This window comes from Chelonia mydas, chromosome 14 (assembly GCF_015237465.2).
Source record: "Chelonia mydas isolate rCheMyd1 chromosome 14, rCheMyd1.pri.v2, whole genome shotgun sequence".
Taxonomy (NCBI): domain Eukaryota; kingdom Metazoa; phylum Chordata; order Testudines; family Cheloniidae; genus Chelonia; species Chelonia mydas.
The window spans coordinates 14845421-14865920 of record NC_051254.2 but is presented as its reverse complement, the minus strand read 5'-3'; the positions used below and the strand labels follow the sequence as shown (position 1 = coordinate 14865920).

General features: G+C 45.7%; 1 protein-coding gene across 6 annotated transcripts in view; it reads right to left on the bottom strand.

Moving 5' to 3' along the window:
* TMEM94 (transmembrane protein 94) overlaps positions 1-20500 on the bottom strand; it is a 95547-nt gene that overhangs the window by 53891 nt on the left and 21156 nt on the right. For 3 of the 6 annotated variants that reach the window (XM_043528560.1, XM_043528559.1, XM_043528562.1), the window contains 2 exons: positions 20072-20202; positions 6660-6814 (listed from right to left, as the gene is read on the bottom strand). In XM_043528560.1, the coding sequence (XP_043384495.1) occupies positions 6660-6814; positions 20072-20117 (201 nt within the window). In that variant the 5' untranslated portion in view covers positions 20118-20202. Of the gene's footprint in view, positions 1-6659; positions 6815-20071; positions 20203-20500 lie in introns of those variants that run through there. The other 3 variants (XM_037913340.1, XM_043528561.1, XM_037913342.2) reach the window with 1 other exon arrangement.

The window sequence follows — 20500 nt, the reverse complement described above, 5'->3', positions numbered from 1 at the left end:
CTGGTGCCCGGAGCCGGCCCTGCTACTGCACCACTGGAATGCTACACACATAGCAATGACCGAGCTAGAGGTGTGGGGCACACTAAGCTTTCCTTCTTTCCATGCCCTTCTGGTTGTTTGGAGTACAGCAATGTACCCGCAAAGAAGGTTGCTCATTCTGCCAGCCACAGGATAAGGACTGATAGCAGCAACCCCTCTACTATACAAAATAAAAGGCAGCAATAATGACAGGGATTGTCACTGAAAAGCACAGTGCGCCTAGAGACCACTGGGCTGGTTCCAACAGCTATACCAACAGGCTATAGAGGAGACTAGAGACTGGAGTGTGGGAGGACTGCACTCCACACCAATGCCTAGCACAGACACACGTTCCCAATAAAGAGGAAATGTCATGTACACAGCAGACAAAGGAAGGAGAAGCAGGTCTAAAGCTCTAGATGGGTCCCTGAAATACTCATGTGCCCCCTTCAAGCTCTAAATCTCAGAGCTGGAACACCTTCATTCTTTTGCCACAGGGTCACTCTATATGAAGTGAAGGGTAGGTGTGCAAAAGACGACTCTTGTGGACAAGGGTAGGAGGCTTAAGAAGGCAATGAAGGGAAAGAGGGTTATGATGGGGAAGTGGAGGGGAGAATGCTAGGAGAGGAGATCACCAAAACAAATATTACCACATCTGATGGAGACACCTAAAGCACCAAGTAAATAGCAAAGCACCTAACACATCACTGACACTACACAGGCACATAACAGGAGTATGGGGCATTACTTATAGACCCAGACACAACGTTTCAGGATCTCAGGTCAATAACAGGGGAAGAAAATCCAGGAATGCAGGAGACAAGCAGGGAGAACCATCTTTAGCTCATTGTAAGAACAGTTTTAGGTTTTCACAGCAAAATCTGTCACTGCACACTCCCATCCATCCACCCCATTCAGTGATCAGCATCTAAGGAGACAGATTTCAAACACACTAAAGTGAACCTTTACATTTTTCATATGGCACAACAGAGAGCTCTTCAGCTTCTCAGAGATAGATCTCTTCAGCCTTTCATCACCTGTAGGTGCGCTTCCTTAAGGAGATAGAGGGCTGAGACTCTACTGGTAAAAAAGCCAATACACCAGTGAGATGGCTAGTCCACTAATAAAAACCTCAAACACTCACTTCTTCAATGGCATCTTGAAGACTAACCTGCAGCCACATGGTCATGAGAACACGGACAACTTCTAAATACCTCCTCCATATACAGCATAGGACTCCATCTAAAGAGAGGGAAAACTAGATCCCAGGTTACAACAAAAGCAAATACTCGCCCCATATCATGCAACTTCATTAGAGTGCTGCACCTTCCCTTTGCCCCTGCATACTTATGTTTATAGGGGAAATGCAACAGAGAAAATAGCCAATTACTTTCTTCATTGGCCCAAGAGACCTGGAGAACATGCAAGCATTTGTAAAACACATTGGTGCCTCTCTGGAGCTGACCCCTGCACTGTCCTATTACTACTCAGTCCACCAGCAATGACAGGAGCCAGGTAAACAGGGAATGATTACAGCTCTTTTCACAGGGATGATATTGTGTCTGGCCCAGGGCTGTAATCTACAGAGTAGTTATTAAGGGGAAAAAAAAGTGCAGGAAGAGCAATGCATTCATGATTTTACTTTCATGGAAACTAAGGAAACTAATACGTGGAGAGGGTGCTGACCAGAAGAGCCAGCTAGTTCATCTTTCCTCTGCTTTCAGTAAATATCTTCAACCTCAAATTACTGGTCAGTTTGGCCACAAACAAACAGCAGAAAGGGGTAGCTAGACTAAGCTGCTGCCCAGCATAACCAATTCACTGGGGTCTGTAGGAATGAGAGAGAGCTAAGCAGGGGGAAGAAAAGCAATTCAGCACCACAGGATTAGATGGTACAGAAACACCAGCCCTTCCCTGTGTTCTCGAGTCAATAAACCTGCTAATGGGTAGGTAAGAGGAAACAAGCGGGGGAGTTTCGCTGCTGCAATGTGGCTCCCTCCTGCAAAGCCTGGCAGATCGTCAGCTCCTGTCACCAGCTGCAGCCCTCAAGTACAGGCCAATCTATGGACTGGTTGATGCCTAAGGAGCTGATGATCATCTGCTAGATTCTGTAGGTGCAGTGCTTGCAGTGCACCTCCTCTGGCTCACAGCAAAGGGACTCTCCTTGCCCCCCACAACCTCCCCTGAGGTTCCATCTGACAAATCTCCTGAGCGGGAGGGAAGCCTTCTCTTCCTGTAATGTTTAGTTACACCAGTGAATCCCCATCTGGTCATCTCTGCTCCCTTCAGCATACACTGAGCAGCAGCTACAGCTGTGGTAAACTCCAACCTCTTCCTTCGGCACCTGGAGGCCCATACGTTATACTAGTAGCTGAAAGCCTGAGCTGTCCCATCAGTGAGGCAGTCAGACAATCTGTGCAGTCTCCCTCATACAACCAATGGAATTGTTACATACAAATTAGCTGTAGAGTAAGGGCGGTAATTGGTTGAGTTATGTCTAATGTAACAATGGTCTAAGACTCTTGGCATAGAGAAATGTCTCACTCTAGCTGTACACCACACTGGTATAATTTGTAAAAAGCCAAAATGGCTAAAAATCTTAAAAACTGGATGGTAACAGACCATGAAACCCAGTGATGACTGAACGTGGTGGTATTTTGAACAAAAAGAGCTCTCAACCTTGCTTGGAGCTGTTTCCATCGCCTACCCCTGACTCAACAGACAGTCTAGGCTTCAGATTGATACACAGAGTGACAATTCTGGAATCTTATTATACAGATTATACCCTGGGATATGTATTCCAACCATACAACACAGCCCATAGAGAATGGGAGTATGAAATATCCAAACTACAGTTCCCATGAGGCACTGTGGCAGCATAGGTGAACACACAGCAATGTTGAACTGACCCAAAAAGAAACATTTACATTCGGTTTGACTCAATGAAACGTTTCGATTTGGGTTGAACTGAAACAAAATACTTTCATTTCAATTTTCCCAACAGACAATTTTTTCTTCCAAAAAAACCAAAGTTTTTCCCACAGAAAATTTTGATTTTTGCAGAAACTGCGTTTTCCATTAAAAATTTTAAAACTGATGGAGAGCTCCTGACTAGCTCTAAGACTAACACTCACAGCCATTCAAAAGTGCCATGAAAACAGTTCAGTCTTACCATTATGATGGATCGTATTTTACTTGCTCATTTAAAAAAAAAAATATATATATATATATATATATAGGCAAGCAGAATTTTGCCCAGCTCACTGCATGTGTGTGCACGTGTGCAAAGGTATTAAGACACTCTCCCCAAAATTTATTTCAACTATCTTCTCTGATGTATGGAACTGCCTCTTGGTTGAGCTTACCTGCAATGAGAACAAAATCTCTAGGCTTTCCTGAACCATTAAAGATTTACATGCTAACACGGGGTACTAAGAGCCATTGACCCAAACTGTAAACCCTGTATATAATGGAAACCACTTCAAGCCAGGGGGTGCAACAGCACTCCCAGTTCCAGCACCTATGTGCTAACATATTTGTTTGGTACACCAAACAATGCTGGGCCAAAAGCACAGCAATTAATTTATGATATTTACCTTTCCATTTGCTTCTGCACATGTCTACTTACAGCCCAATCCTGCAAGGTGTGAGATGTCCTCTTTCCCCTTTAGAGTCATGGGGAGTTGAGGGCACAGAGTACCTTGCAGGATCAGGTACTTAACTATAAATGTCTGTGCAAATACAGTTTTTTGAAAAAGAAAGAAAGAGGAACAGAAGACTCATAAGACACAGCGAAGCACAGGGCAGCCCAATCTAATACCCCATAGCCTGGCTTTTCCCAATCCTGGATACACACAGTACATTTCATTTTAGCAACTCTTTGGTTCAAATCTTTTTCAGATTAAAAGAATGGGAGAGGGAAAATGGGGCAGCAGACTATTTCCCCCCTTTTTTGAAGGCTACTTTGCATGCCTCTAACAGGAAGGCTGTTTTTAATTTAACACTGACATTTTGCAGGCTATTAATCTATTTCATGGATCAGGCCCTTCTGGTACACAAGGATTAGTCACAGTTTCAAAATCATATGAGAAGCGGTTACTTTATCACACACATTTGCATTTAACATTGCAAGCCATATTCATAGTTACGAAAGAGACAACATGGTCTGTTCATTTTGACCCCATCACAGAGGCGGGTATCACATACACTACACTGTGCAATTTCCTGGGGGCAACATTTTTTATTACAAATTAGTGATAGCAGAGGGCTATCTTTTTGTTCCTATTCAAACCCTTCATCAGCACACTAGATCTCCCTGTCTGACTGCAGCTGCTTTGTTAGTGAACAGATTGTATGCAATGGCAAGCCCACTATACGAGATTATAGGTATATGGTGGGCAAGGCCAATGGACAGGTCAATCTGAGAAAAAGTTTCACATCACTATCTACACCCCTAATATCTTTCTCATACTCATTCCTAGTGAAAACACAGATGCAGCTGAGACGAGGTCTGATTCCTGGCTCCTGGCAACATGATGCCTGTTCAGTGACCTGGACTGTAAAACCCCCCGACACACATACACTCCACACTGAATAAACAGGAAGGATGATTTTTTGGTTAAGACATTGGACTGGGACTCAGGAGAGCTAATATCTGCCTTGGTTCTGCCATAGACTCTCTCAGTTCTACATCTCTAAAATGGGGATAATAATCCTTTCCTATCTCACAAGGGTGTTGGGAAGATTAATACATTCATTTATGTCAGTGGTTCTCAAACTTTTGTACTGGTGATCCCTTTCACAGAGTAAGCCTCTGAATGTGACCCCCTTTATAAATTAAAAACACTTTTTTATATATTTAACCTCATTATAAATGCTGGAGGCAAAGTGGGGTTTGGGGTGGAGGCTGACACCTTGCGAACCCCCATGTAATAACCTCGCAAACCCCTGAGGGGTCCCAACCCCCAGTTTGAGAACCCCTGATTTATGAGGTGCCCAGATACTAAGTGATGAATGCCACAGGAAAACAGAGAGAAAATAAATTCTGGTCTCTAATAAGGCATACAGATCCACAAACTATACCACATCTCTGCAAGGATCATTGCAGCATTTAACAAGCAGGAACAGGTGCTAGAAGGAGCACTGGGTACAGACATTAACCATACTTTAAGAATCACGTGTTATGAATTTGATGGCCTCAGCGTAGCCACTAGTGGTCCCAAAATCCAATGAAATAGACAAACCCCACAGCAAGCTGTATGTTGGCTCTAACTGGGTGCATATGTGGCCCTCAGAACAGCACTGCCCAGATTAATATAGAGCACAATGGTAAACAAAACTCCCTATACCTTGTCCACCTGCAGGAGCAACTTGAAAGGCAATCTGGACCCCCCCCTGTCCTGTAGCAGAGGAGTTCCTATGCTTTGCCAGGTAACTGGGAGAATGCAGGAGCTCTGGGTTGGAAGTTGGCTTTGAGACTCCCTGCTACTCAGCACTAACAGGGCCCACAGATTGACACTGTGAACCAACTCAGCAGCATTAGTGGGATCTGCGAATCTACAAGAGATCTGGACAGAGCAGCACTAACAGGGCCTGTAAATCAGAACTGGATCTTGGTGTAAACAGATTCTAATTTAATCCAGACAATGACATTCAAAGAAGTGTTTTTAAAAGCTTGCTTTAAAGCAGGGAGTTAGATTCTAATAGCCGTGATAAACCGCTCTGCACCAATAATGCAAAGCCCAGCACTTTCTCACTCTCTCATACACATGCACATATTTTCTCTCTCTCTCTCTCTCATTCAACAAAGAGGGAAGAAACAATTCCCCAGGTAACAGTCCACTTTTCATCAGCACCTTCTCCAGTCTGTCCCTTTGGTCCTGTTTGCAGCAGCAAATCCACAAACCTAGTTACCTACATATCTCACAAGGGAGCCTGGGGAATTAGTGAATGTTTGTGCTGTATTTTGAAGCTGCATTGTGCTATGTAATTGTTAAGCATTTATTATTATTAGCATTTATATATTTACAGTATTTCCCTAATTCCAGAAAGAGATGGGGTTGAAATTCACTTTAGCATATGTGGGAATTGCACCCCTTTACACCACAGCTGAATTTGGTCCAAGAATTGTTAATCCACCTCCCTGGAGCAGGTGATGCTAAGAAATTTTCCAAACTTCAGCACATCTTTCACTACCCTCTTTGTTTCTTTCCTATCTCCCATTCATTAGCTAAGGACTTTGTGGCTTACGGCTATAGCACAATCTAGCAGGTCTACTGCAAGTCCCACTTTTCAAGGTGCGGGTTTTTTGGCTCATCCAGAGCTAACCATTAAAAAAAAATAATACAGAAACTTGAGTCATTGAACATAGAGGCAGCAATGCAGGAATCAGTAGCTCAGATTGTTTGAGATTCCATCAGTGCGTTTAAGGTTACAATCTTCAGTTTGATTAAAAGCTTCTTCTCTGTCCCCCCACCCCATACCCTAAACCCCATCACATCTAAAGCCCCCATTCAGTGCTCCATTTCCTGCCCTAAGGCTCTTCCCCAGACCCTCAGGACCCTTCAAGCACCATCTGATCAGAGAGGCTGCAGGGGAAAACAAGCCATTTTGAATTTAAACGTTAAGGGAGAGAAACTTACTTTGCAGCATTTGCCTTGGTGTGGTATCCACAGATCTGCCTGTTTAAAGAGCATCTGGGCTGAATCCCTGTACCACTTGGAACCTTCAGCAGCAACTTCCAGTACTGCTGCCCTCAGAGAAAGAGAGGGCGAGAGAACATGCACAGAGCCCAGTGCTGCAGAGAAAGAGACAGGAGCAGCAGAGTGAAGCACCAATCTGCTGATTAATTCAGCCTGTTTCCAGTCACGCTGCAGATCCAGCAAGGAGGCGGGGTGGGTGGGGGAAGCGATGGGGGGGAAAAGAAGAAAGTTCATACAGGATCACACCAGATGTCTGTAAGAATGACCCATTCATCAAATGGAGCCGACACAGCCAGATACCTTGTGTACGTGTGCATGTATGCAGATACGTCTGCATATGCAGTAAGGGAGGATACTGACTGATAAGGACATATGGAAAAGCTGATGGCAAACTAGACAGGACAAAATGCTAGCAAATACACTACAAGGATGAAGCCAGCACAGTAGACTAGAGAGAGATGGAAAAGATCTATCAAGTTCTGTCTCCCCATTAAGGTGTCCATGGGAGACAGCAGCACACTGATGGCTTAACACCTTGGGGCTCAAGCTCAATTTTTTAAAGTTATTATTTAAATGATTCAAGGTGGTTACAGGCCTAATTTGCCAAACTGAGTTGATGTTTCTCTCTCCCTCACTCTTGTTCCCAGCAGGGCTTCCCAGCAGCACTCAGGATGCAGAGAGTGGCAGGTGCCCCCTAAGCATCAAATATTCATAGAGTGCGCCTTGGGAGCTCAAACAGAAGGTGCAGTGCAGCTTATTAAATAGCAGTGCATTGTGCCGGAGGCTTGCCACTTACTGAGACCTGGTCATCGGCCACACAGGGGCACATGGAGAACATGAGATTAGTGGAGACAGAGCACATGCAAGAAGCCCAGGGTGGAGCTAGAAAAGGACTACAGGGAAATGGACAAATGGACCTTTGGGATGATAAGAAGGAGCCAATCCCACTGACTCACTCTAATCCTGTTATGCAGATGCTCCCCTCAATGGGGTAACAATCATTATACATTTGGGGCAGGGACTGTGACCCATAAGTATTTGTAGAATTTCTACTTCAATGGGGCCCTGATCCTAATTGAAAGAAAAATATTTAACAACTACTACCACTCAAGATAGGAAGGACCTTGAATCTGGGGTTAGGATGGGGCACCCATACATCACCAAACCAATGGCCCTGTTGACAGCTTGACAAGATCCTGAGAGTTGTACCTGTGTAAAATGGAGCAGATTGCAACCACCCACCTCTTGAATATACAGCAGCCACCTCTGAAGAGTAACAGTCTTACATGTAGTGTAGCTTGGCTACTCAGATAAAGCTGGAGCATTGCATGCTAGCATCAGCACTCTCCACTGGCCACAACCTCATGTTCACAAGAAGGGTGACCACAGCCTGCACAGTAGAGCTCTGCTTCCTAACACATGATTGGCCAAATGTTCTGCCCTCTGTGTCAGTCACAGGCATCAGTACTGACTGAACCCTGGTTTGACGACTTCTTTCTCCGAGCTCCAGATGCCTAAATCAGTACGTGGTCCACAGAGCACCCCAATGCCATTGGCACACTCTCGTCATGTAACAGATCACTGGAAAACTAATAACTCACTGATCATTAATACTGTTGCATGATGGATGTACGGTAAACCCAAGAAGGACTTAATAGATATGGGCTGCAAACGTGTTCTTAAAATGTATTTGGCAAGCCATGCCCAAGCCGGACATGTTCCAGACAAAGAAACGTGGTTCCATCTACTTGAATGCGAATGTGTCTCTGTTGTAAATTAGGCAGTGTGTGACCAAAGCACATTTACATGCCAGGTAAATAAAGCCATCAAGAGAGCAAGTAAGGAAAGATGACTACTTAATCTTGATGGGGGATGGAGACTGCACCCCCAGGAAGCCTTCCTGCCTCTTGAAACAGGGTCAATGAACTTTGGGAAGATATCACGGTGTCTACCCCCCAACAGGAGAGAGAAGCTATGTCTGGGCTTACTTTTCAAATGTTTACTGGACTCTAAAAAGAAAGGGGAGAGAACCATAGTTATCCATCAATGAGGGACTAAAATGGCCAGAGCTCCTGAAATCACAGAACGTTGGATCCTTCACTCAAGTGGGTGGGGGATTGAAGTCTCTGGGAACGGAGTATAGTAAGAAACCTGCTTAGGCAAAGATTGTAATTTGCTGAAATTAAGTTTTAGTTTTAGAAGAATATTTTTATTATTGTTTGCTTGTAACCCTTTCTATATTTATTCCTTATACTTGGTATCATTTAAACCTGTGACTTTTTGTTTAATAAACTTGTTTTACTTTTATTATAAAACAATTCAGTGCTTTGATTAAAATAGAGTGTTTGTCAAACCCAGGTTAAATTAATAAATTGCTGGTTACTGTTTCTTCAAAGCAGCAGCAAATTTAGTAGCTTCTCTGAGTTTTCCAGGAGAGTGCTGGAACATTGCAGGGCAGACATATGGGATGAGGGCGGGGCGGTGTTGGGGTCTCCCTGCATAAAGTAACTGTGGTGGAAGCCAGGGTGTGACCTGCCTGGTTGTAGGCTGGCTGTTGGCATCAGAGCAGTGCCACAGCAGCATAGCATTTAAGGCAGGGATCTCAAACATGTGGCCCACGGGGTTATTTTCTGCGGCCCGCCAGCTCCCCGCGGCCCCCCCGCAGCGTTTACCTAGAGCGGCTCCGACCCAGTGCGCACCAGGGGGAGGCCAGGCTCCCTGCCTGCCTGCTCTGCCCCCGCGCCGCTCCGGGAAGTGGCCAGAACCTGGGGGGGGGGGGGGGGGGAAGGGGTGTGTGTGTTGCCCTGGCCGCTCCTCCAGGTACCTCCCCAAAAGCTCCCATTGGCCGCAGTTCCCCATTCCCGGCCAATGGGAGCTGTGGGGGGTGGTGCCTGGAAACAAGGGCAACACACAGACCCCTGTTCCCCCCTTCTCCCAGGTTCCAGCCGCTTCCCGGAGCAGTGCAGGGGCAAGGCAGGCAGGCAGCCTGCCCTGCCCCCGGTGCATGCTGGGCCGGAGCCCGCCCCCCAGACCCCTCCTGCAGCCGAACCCCCTGCCCTGAGCCCCCTGCTGCACCCCACACATCTCCCGCACTTCAACTCCCTGCCCTGAGCCCCCACCATACCCCACACCCCTCCTGCACCACCTGGGGGCAGGGAGGGGGCAGAGTTGGGGTGGGGATTTCAGGGAAGAGGCTGCAATGGGGGCAGGGAAGGGGTGGGAAGAGGCGGGGCAGGGGCAGGGCCTCATGGAAGGGGTGGAGTGGGGGCGGGGCCGGGGCACCAGGGGAGGGGGGTGTCAGTGATGCGGCCTTCGGGCCAGTGTACTAGTCTTCGTGGCCCTCGTGGTCATTTGAGTTTGAGACCCCTGATTTAAGGCACCCAGGGTTGCACGGCAGACAGTCACACAACCCCTTGCTGGTCTGGGTTGAACCCCCAAAGTGTCATGAGCATCAGCAAAGTCCTCCATTTAAAATCATAAGTGCAGAGACCCTGGGTCCCACGTTAAGAACCAAATCTACAGGCAGAGACCCAGATGATCACATAGTATCACCAGTTCTAAGGGCTCTTCTCTCTACACTTGTACTGAGCCACATATTTGTATGCAACCCTATAAATACGTACGGCCAAAGCTGAAGGAAAGCTGAGAGTGCATCTAGTGTCATTGCAAGAGAGAGAGTGTGGAGGGGGTGCAAGAAGAGACACCCTGTATCTTTCTCCAGGGCATTTTGTTTCCTAGACGACATCATCTTAAACTGCTCAAAGGAATAAAGTGTCTTAAACACCACAATTCTCTCTTCCATCCTCTCTTCAGCACAGTTCCTAGCAAGTAAACAGCTAAACCCAGCCGCTTACTGTAACTGGAATGCCACAAAAGCAAGGAGTGGTCAGGTGATCAGGATTGGGAAATTCTCATACACGCACCAAACTCACACCCAATACAAAATTTGGGAAGTGAGTTGCATTATGCTGCCTACAGGATTTCTTTAAACTCTGCATGAAGACTTTTGGAGCCCTAAACCATTGCAGTTAGAACTGTCAGCGGACTCTTTAGGAACAATACATACATGCTTAGTGTTGAGTCAGAACCTTAAAATGTCAGAGTCAGAAAAACTATTTTAACTTGCTTAGGTCTTAACTTTTTTCCAACTCTGCTTGGTTTCAGCCTGGCTCCGACATGCCAGTCTTCAGTAGCAAACCCAAGATAATAAATTAATTCTATTATTCTTGTTGAACCATATTTTCTAGAGATCACTATCCTATGGCATGCTACACAGGACAACCATCCATGATACACAAGCATCCCTCTTTCATTGGATCGACATCAAAGATGTTAGCAGTTGGCATCACAAGTTGTATCTAGTTGTGTATCTATCCTCGAAAGACAGACTGAATCTTCAAAGAAACAGAAGCTGCAATAAACAAATCTGAGGATAAACTAGGGATTTGAGTAGAGGACAGGGAGTAAAGGCAGATTCAACTTGGGACACAAGAGAGAGAAGCCAGCAGAATAAAGATGGATTTGAGGAGAAGACAAGGTATTAGAGAAGCTGCAGAGCAGGGAAGGGAAGGGAAGAGGTATAGCTGAGGATTCAAAGACAATAACCACTGGCCAGTACATAAGGGACATACAAGACAAGTGCTCAGACAGGAGCCATATAGGCTGCTTTGAGGAGAGAAAGTAGAAAGAGAGGGGGTATGAGACATACCACACGGGAAGGGGAATGATCTGGCTCAGGGGACAGGTAACTTTTACTTTCAAGTTCAAGTGTCCCCGCCCCCCCCCCCCCCCCCACAGCTCCCATTCGCCGGGAAGCCGGACTTGCTGCTGGCCGCTTCCGGGGCACAGCACGGTGTCGGAACAGGTAGGCACTAGCCTGCCTTAGCTGGGCAGCACCGCCGACGGGTCTTTTAATGTCCCAGTCAGCAGTGCTGACCAGAGCCGCTGGGTTGCTGAGCAAGGCGACCCAGTGCCTTACATGCTGCAACCCAGTACTGGGTCGCAACCCAAACTTTGAAAAACACTGCACTAGAACCTCAGAGTTACGAACACCAGTTACACAAACTGACTGGTAAACCACACACCTGATTTGGAACCAGAATTACACAATCAGGAAGTAGGAGACACACCAAAAAAGGAAACACAGTACAGTACTATGTTAAATGTAAACTACTAAAAAAAAATGGAAAGTTTAAAAAGGATTTGGCAAGGTAAGGAAACTGTTTCTGTGCTTGTTTCATTTAAATTAAGATGGTTAAAAGCAGCATTTTTCTTCTGCACAGTAAATTTTCAAAGCTGTGTTAAGTTAATGTTCAATTGTAAAATTTTGAAAGAACCACAAGGTTTTTTTCAGAGTAAAGAACATTTTAGGGTTACGAAAAACCTCCATTCCCAAGGCGTTCTTAACTCTGAGGTTCTACTGTAGTACTTTTCCTCAGTAAATCTCAAAGTGCTTTACAAAGGAAGTCGTATTATTATCCCATTTTACAGCTGAGGAAACTGAGGCACAAAAAAATGCAGTGACTTCCCCAAGGTCACCTAGCAGGCCAGCAGTAGAGCCAGGAAGAGATCTCAGATCTCCTCAGTCCCAGTTTGTTGCTCTAACCAAGAGACCATATTACTGGCAACCACGAGACCGTATTACCGGCAACTTAACCTCATTACCATTGATCAGTTCTTCATAAACACTTGTGTAAAAATAAGTAGGCAGTGCTGTCAGGACCCTGACTGGGACAAGAGTTTCTGAAACTGCCATCAAGTGTTCCATTTGTGATGTGAAGACGCCAAGGAACAGTGATGGAAACTGAACTCCCCTCTCCTCGCTAGAGCTAGTCCCTCCAGGTCATGGTTGAGGCACATTGGCAGGGAAGTGAGGAGATAGGGAAGAGTTTGCTCTTTGTGCTGGTACACACATTATAGATCTTGGAGGGTAAAATCTGGTACCTTTCACCAACATTAGCTTTCACCTTTAAAAGGCATAAAAAATTAACAAAAACTAAAAGTCAGGCAGAGAGGGGAGAGACAGACTGGGAAAACTGCACATTTGATTTAAGAGATTTTTGGTACCACTCCTGGGTTACTCTCTGCCTTGCTCTGCAGTCTCTCTTTCATTTTAATTGCTATTGAAAATATAAATAAGGGTGTTTTTTTTAAATCCCAGTTTCTATTACCAGTACTTTTAAAAGGGGGAAGAGAGGATTTTTAACAACTCAGAAGAACCACCTAGAGTTTCAGTGAAGCAAGGTCTCTTAATGCTGATGAAAATCTGACAGTGGAGTGCACTCCAGCAATAGTAGAAGCAGCAGCAGCCATTCAAAAATACGTTACACCACCATTTGCTCTGCTCATGGCCTGGCAATTTGATAAGCCTGTCCTACCTTGGGCAATGAACTATGTCACAGGCAGGAGAAAGAGAGGACAGGGCAGTATGGAGATTCGTGAGATGCAAAAGTTCACACCACACAAGATGGGGTATAGGATCAGCAGCTGAGGACAATACTCCCGAACACAAGTGACATCAACAAGAAAGGACAAGGTAAGTTACCATGCAGAAGATAGGGTCAGTCCTAGATTCTGGTTTCTTGTTCTCTAGGCCAGTAAGAACAACTACGTAGCACAGACTTTCAGCCCTTGAAGGGAATCAATCAACAGAAACTCCTCAGATCAACCAAAGGTTTCACCAGAATCCTGTTCAGCTCTCACTGGACTAGCTGGATGCTGTCAGGAGTAGAAACCAAGAGCATGAAAGACCCTGGGGAGAAATTAGGAGTCCTTTGATCAATCCTGGCACTTTAGCAGCCACACAGAGCTCTTTCACAACTTTAAGCTCCTTGGCTTGGTGTGGTGAAAGGAGCAGAACTATTTCCTGCAGTGACAGGTGTCCATTCTGGAGGCAGTAGCAGGGAAGGGCTTACATAAAAAAAGGTTACCTACCATTCGTAACTGTTGTTCTTCGAGATGTGTTGCTTATGACCATTCCAATTAGGTGTGCACATGCGGCGTGCACGGCAGCCGGAAGATTTGAGGTTTGTCCCTAGCAGTACCCGTTAGGTCAGACTGGGCGCCCCCTTAGGTCGCTGTGACGTTCCCCTCTGGTGTTATCTGGACCAGTGATCTGCTAGGTCACTCCAATCCTTGACTCTGGGAGCCAGCCTTACCCTGCTCTGCTGTGAGAGCCCCCACTCCTGGGTGGTTCACACACAGCCTCTGGCATGTAAGCTGCTCCACTTGTAAGGTAACTCCCTTTTCTTCTTGTGCCAATATATATTTATGCCTGTATCTGTAATTTTCACTCCATGGATCTGAAGAAGTGGGTTTTTTACCCACGAAAGCTTATGCCCAAATAAATCTATTAGTCTTTAAGGTGCCACCAGACTCCTCATTGTTTCAGTGCCCTTACAAACTTAGATGCCTCTCACCACATGCTGGCTGGTTGCTCTTCAGCCAGGCTCTCCCCTTTGATCAGTGCTTCAGTCGCTTGGTGTGGTGTCTGTAGATGTAGGTAGGAGAGAGAGAGCATGCCACCCTCCCACCCACCCCCAGTCAGAGTCAGGTGAGCATTACCTATTTACAGTTCCAAACTGAGCAAGGAAAGGGGGTGACTCCCTCAAGAGAACAGATTCTTTTGTTACTACCTAGGCCAGCTCCCTTTGTTCCTGTGAGGCTGGGCTGGGTTTGTCCCATACCTGCCCTGATGAGGTGTGAACTGCCTCTTTGCTCTTGGAGGGCTTTTGCCTGGGCTTATTTTAAGCCAGGGGTTCTCAAACTGGGGGTCGGGAACCCCTCAGGGGGTCGTGAGGTTATTATGTGGGAGGTCATGAGCGGTCAGTCTCCACCCCAAACCCCACTTTGCCTCCAGCATTTATAATGGTGTTAAATATATAAAATAGTGTTTTTAATTTATAAGGGGGGGGGGGTCACACTTAGAGGCTTGCTACATGAAGGGGGTCACCAGTACAAAAGTTTGAGAATCACTGTTTTAAGCAATGAAGATACATTTTCAGCCTCATAACTACATAGATGAAATTATTACCTATAACCTTACTATAACATTACTGTAACAATTACTAGAACATCACTTTAACAACCACGCTCAGTGCATCATGAGCCTTCCGAAGACACCAAACATGACAAACTTTGCATTGGATACCACACAATCATTTTATAAATATGAATATGAGGGTGTAGGATGTTCCCCCGAGGTACAGAGTGTCACAGTCGCGCCTTCATGGCACTGCATATAGGGCTCTGCCAACTTGCTGCCACTTCAGTTCCTTCTTGCCAGATTGCTCTGACAGAGGGGTAGGCAGGTGATATTGGAATGGACATGAGCAACACATCTCGAAGAACAACAGTTGAAAAAACAGTTACCTACCTTTTGTTTCTTCGAGTGATTGCTCATGTCAATTCCAATTAGGCGATTACCAAGCCTAAATTTTGGAGGGAGGGTTGGAGCTCAAAGGTTCGCAGACTGAAGCACCGCCCTACCAAAGTCTGCATCATCTCTAGCCTGCTGTGTAACAGCATAATGTGAGGTAGAAGTATGTATAGACGACCAAGTTGCGGCTCTGCAGATCTCTTGCATCGGAACATGGATGCCTTGTGGAGTGTGCTGTCAGTGGAGGGGCCAGTACTTTCGCCAAATCGTAGCAAGCCCTGATACAGGATGTGATCCATGATGAAATCCTTTGGGAGGAGACTGGAAGCCCTTTCATTCTGTCTGCTACTGTGATAAACAGCTAGAAGGACTTCCAGAACAGTTTTGTTTGCTCGATATAGAACGCTAATGCCCGACGAATGTCCAACAAATGAAGTTTTTTCTCCCTGTTGCTTGAGTGCAGCTTAGGGTAGAAAACTGGGAGACAACCTTAGTGAGAAAACCCAGATGTGGCCTGAGCTGAACTTTGTCCTTATAGAACACTGTGTAAGGAGGCTCAGACGTTAGGGCCTTGAGCTCAGACACCCTCCTGGCTGACGTTATTAGTACCAGAAACGACACCTTATATGAGAGGTACAGCAGAGAACATGTCACCAGTGGTTCGAAAGGTGGCCCCATTAGTCTGGAAAGGACCAGATTATGGTCCCAGGCTGGGACTGGCTGTCGAACATGAGGGTACAGCCTGTCATGGCCTTTAAGGAAACGACTGACCATGTGGTTGGCAAAGACCGACCAGCTCTCCACACCTGGATGAAAGCCAGAAATGGGGTCAAGTGAACCTCTACTGATAACGTGGAAAGCCCTTTCTGTTTCAGATGGCAAATCAAGAGCTATGAGCGTTCCAGCTAACTAACTGTCATAGGCGGTAAGTAGTAACTGAAGTGGAGGCAGGTCGGCAGGGCCCTATATTCAGCGCCATGAAGGCACAACCCCAGAGGGCCCCCGGACCGACCCGATGGGTACTGCTAGGGGAAAAACCTTCCGGCTGCCATGCACGCAGCGCACGCAGCGCACGCACACCTGATTGGAATTGATATGAGCAATCACTTGAAAAACTACTGTGACCTATTATAAGGTTTGAATGACAAGAGACTCAAGTAAATCTCCTGAGTTCCAATCATCAAATAGCCGTGGCACTATGAAGAACGTCACTTGTGTCAAAGCAAGATATGGACATTCTGAAGCGCAGCGTGTTCATTTGCACAGACAGCAGCACCCAAAGTGGGCTTCTAGAGCTCAGCTGTTCCATAGCAGTGCTAGTGTTGAAGCCTGAGAGTAGTCTGAAAGGCTGTGGCATAATTGCACATAATTGCTTCTTGTCTTAAACTGATCAATACCAGAGCAGTCCAGAGTGCCATTAACAACAGAACAAATAGATGATTACTTTAATTGTAACATTACCTCCACAGTCTTAGCAATTTAAACTGAAAGCAACACAGTTCAACAAGGTCCTCACGCAAAATATATTGGGGAGGTCACAGGTTCAGGCAGGGGCAAGCCCAGCTTATCGTGGTCTCATATAAAGTAACACCACAACACCAGCTAAGAAAAGGTACACCAATCTCAAGCCAAATAGTGATGGACGCTTCCCACTTCCTGTGCCACTTGTGTCTATGTTAATGTTCTAGAGCAATGGTTCTCAAACTTTTCTGTTCATGGACCACTTGAAAATTGCAGAGGGTCTCAGCAGACCACTTAATGATCTTTCCAAATGTTGTTTGTACCGTTAGCTAACTGTTGTAAAGTGCTTTGGATAAAAGTGCTTTTTAAAAAAAATCTTAATAATAATAAATGTTTTTTTTGTTCTACAAATAAAAGCACACAACTAATATTTTAATATCAGTGGTCTTACCTTTCTAATGCGATGGATGTGCTCTCTCCCCCCTGCCGCGGCAGCCCCCGAGCTGGGCCTGGGAAGGAAGGGGGTCTCTCCCTCTCTGCGGCATCTCCTAAGCTGGGGCGGGGGGGTGTCTCTCCCCCACCACAGCAGCGAGGCTGGAAAGGAGGGTTGTCTCTCCCCAGCAGCAGCAGCCCTGGAGCTAGGGAAAGTCACCTCTTTCTCTGGCCGCTGCAGCCCTGCACATCCCAAATTCTCCCCACCCCCTCTTCTCACCCCACTGCCCCCTCCCACCTACTCCCTATTCCCCCCAAGGCCACCACCTGACCTTACATGTGCATCTTCTCCAGGGTCCGGGCACCTAATTAGTGGAGCCATGCCTGTGCGGCTCCACTAATTAGGTGGGTGGCCTTTCGTTCTCTCATGTGCGGCGGCCCAGGCGCGCACCTTAGAGGGAACTATCCGAGGACCACCTGAATGGAGCTCGCGGACCACAGTTTGAGAACCTCTGTTGTAGAGAAAGTCTGTCTCTCAAACTATTATCTAACAGGTAATCTGCACTAGTAAGCAAAAGCCAGCCAGCGTTCTGGAAAGACTGCAGAACATGCTCAGCAAGGGGAAGGGTTGCCTGGAGAGTAAAATGGAGGTAGTTAATGTGATCTGGAAATGAAAAGGCTACAATGACTGGGGAGGGAGGCAAGTGAGAGGAAGGAGCAAAGAGGGTAAAGTCATAAGAATTTTTTCTCTCCACTGCTGGTCTAGAGTACGCAGGCTCTTCTCCAGCTTTGGTCTCAAACACAATCTCTCACCCAGACCAGGCCCCAGAATAGGGCATGTACCTGTTCACTCTCTCAAGTGACAAACACATTTGATACTCAGGTGGCTACTGAAACTCATGCATAGAAAAAGTGGTCAGTCGAGTAGTGTCTGCTGCTCTCTCTTTCTTCTTAGCATCATCATCTTGGAGGCAGCAGTACATATAAGGCCAATAATCTTCCAAGAACCACTGCAAATATCCCTTTAAAGCTCCCAGCTGCACGTACCCACCACGGAGGCCTCTCTCTCCCCTCTTTCTTTAGGATTGGAAACATACTAGGTAACAAGAGGCTGGTTACACACAAAACACACACAGATATTGGTCAATCTGACATTTACAAGGGCAGACGTAGAAATAATATTGCCCAGCTAGCCCTGGAGAAAGGCAGAACTGTCCAAACAGCACATGTACAGGGCAAGTCTAACTGAGCAGCAGGAAAATGTTACTCAGTTAAATGGAAAACTTCTCTACACAGCCTCAGGTCCGCTTTATAAAAACATTTGCAGGGATTTAAGCATTCACAAAAGGCATCATGATAAGTACTCAGGTGACTGAAGACCGCAATTTATCCTCAGAATAGGACAGGTATAGCATAAGTAGCAGCACACGCTTCCCCTACACAGTCCCACTAGCATGCTTAACCCTAGTCTTGAGAGGACTATTTCTAGAGTTGAGAAGGGAGTTCAATCCCATTCCCATTCAATGGCCCATTCCACCCTACACTTTTCTAAAGAGTCCCAAGCAAGGGTGCCCACTGAGATAGGAGTCCAATACAGACTGCAAAAAGTTACAAAAGGATCTCACAAAAATTGGGTGAGTGGGCAACAAAATGGCAAAAGAAATTAAACGTTGATCAATGCAAAGTAATGCATGTTGGAAAACATAATCCCAACTATACATGCAAAATGATGGTGTCTAAATTAGCTGTTACCACTTAAATATCTTGGAATTATCATGGATAGTTTTCTGAAAACATCTTCTCAGTGTGCAGCAGCAGACAAAATGCTAACAGAATGTTAGGAACCATTAGGAAAGAGATAGATAATAAGACAGAAAATATCATAATGCCACAATATAAATCCATGGTACACCCACATCTTGAATACTGAGTGCAGTTCTGGTCTCCCCATCTCAAAAAAGATATATTAGAATTGGAAAAAGTACAGAGAAGGGCAACAAAAGTGATTAAGCATATGGAACAATTTCCGTATGAGGAGAGGTTGATAAGACTGGGACAGTTCAGTTTAGAAAAAGAGACTACTAAGGGGAGATATGATAGAGGTCTATAAAATCCTGAATGGTGTGGAGAAAGTGAATAAAAAAATGTTATTTACCCCTTCATAAACACAAGAACTAAAGGTCACCCGAAGAAATTAACAGGCATTAGCCTTAAAACAAACAAAAGGAAGCACTTCTTCAGACAATGGACAGTAAACCTGTGGAACTCACTGCCAGGGGATGTTGTGAAGGCCAAAAGTATAACTAGGTTCAAAAAAGAATTAGATAAGTTCTTGGAGGATGGGTCCATCAATAGCTATTAGCCAAGATGGTCAAGGACACATTCCCATGCTCTGGATGTACATAAAACTTCTGACTGCTGGCATCTGTCACTGGCACTGTTGGAAAACAGGACATGGACTAGATGGACCATTGGTCTGACCCAGTAAGGCCATTCTTATGTTCCTCTGCCCACTACAAACCAGACTGAGATAATCAACTCATTTCACACAATCATTCAGTCTGTCAGTGGTAGTAACTTTTGGCCCCTGCTAAATCTAAGCTGTGTGCAAACCGATGACCTAGAAGCAAAAAGCTCTGCATCTCACTGCCTGGTTTCTCACACTGGTAGTCTCCCAAAACAAGAGTAAACACCCATTAAACTCAGAATGCAACCCATGAGCTGACAAAGAGATGAGAACATCATTTCCTTGATAGTCCTCTTCTCAACAGGTCTACTAACTCCACAGAAAATCATTAGCCCTACTCATATTGCATGCCAACCACGTAGGACGGAAAATATGAGGCTGCTGGTATAAACTGGATATCCTCCTGGTATCTCTGGGTTATCCAGTGGTGTTATCAGGGACAAGCAAACATGTTCCCTTGACTATGCAAGAGAAAGATCTTCCAGCTTTAGCAACAACTACGGATTACTCCACATACTAATGCAAAACATGCAGACCGAAGTCACAGAGAAGCAAACCAACTAGGACTTTAGAATCAATATGTTTAAGATGTGATCTCCTTTCTGGGGAACCTACCTGACACTGCTCCTTCAGGTCCATGGCTGCACGATTCTGTAAGCATGCCCAACACAATGTAACTACCCCTCGGGGGGAGAGCCACTCCTAGGTGTGTATGACCCTTGGTTACACTGTTATCGTAACACCATCTGTGGAAACAAAAAGGGCAAGAGTCAGATTTTCCTCCACACTCTCTTTAAGGCAAGTGTACAATGAAGCTGACAGACTTCAAATGAAAGGAAAGGGGTGTATGTGAGAGAAATCGGGAGTAGAAGGTGGTTCTAAATTGTGCCCCATTAGTTTGCAGTCCCCCGCCCCAAGTGGGCTTTATCAGTTTAACTTTCAAAAAAGCTGTCGGCACTAGATGAATTAAAGTCCCTGCAGAGCAAAATAAACTTAATGCAGCAGCCTTGACATATATCCTGGAACACATCCAGGAGAACTGCC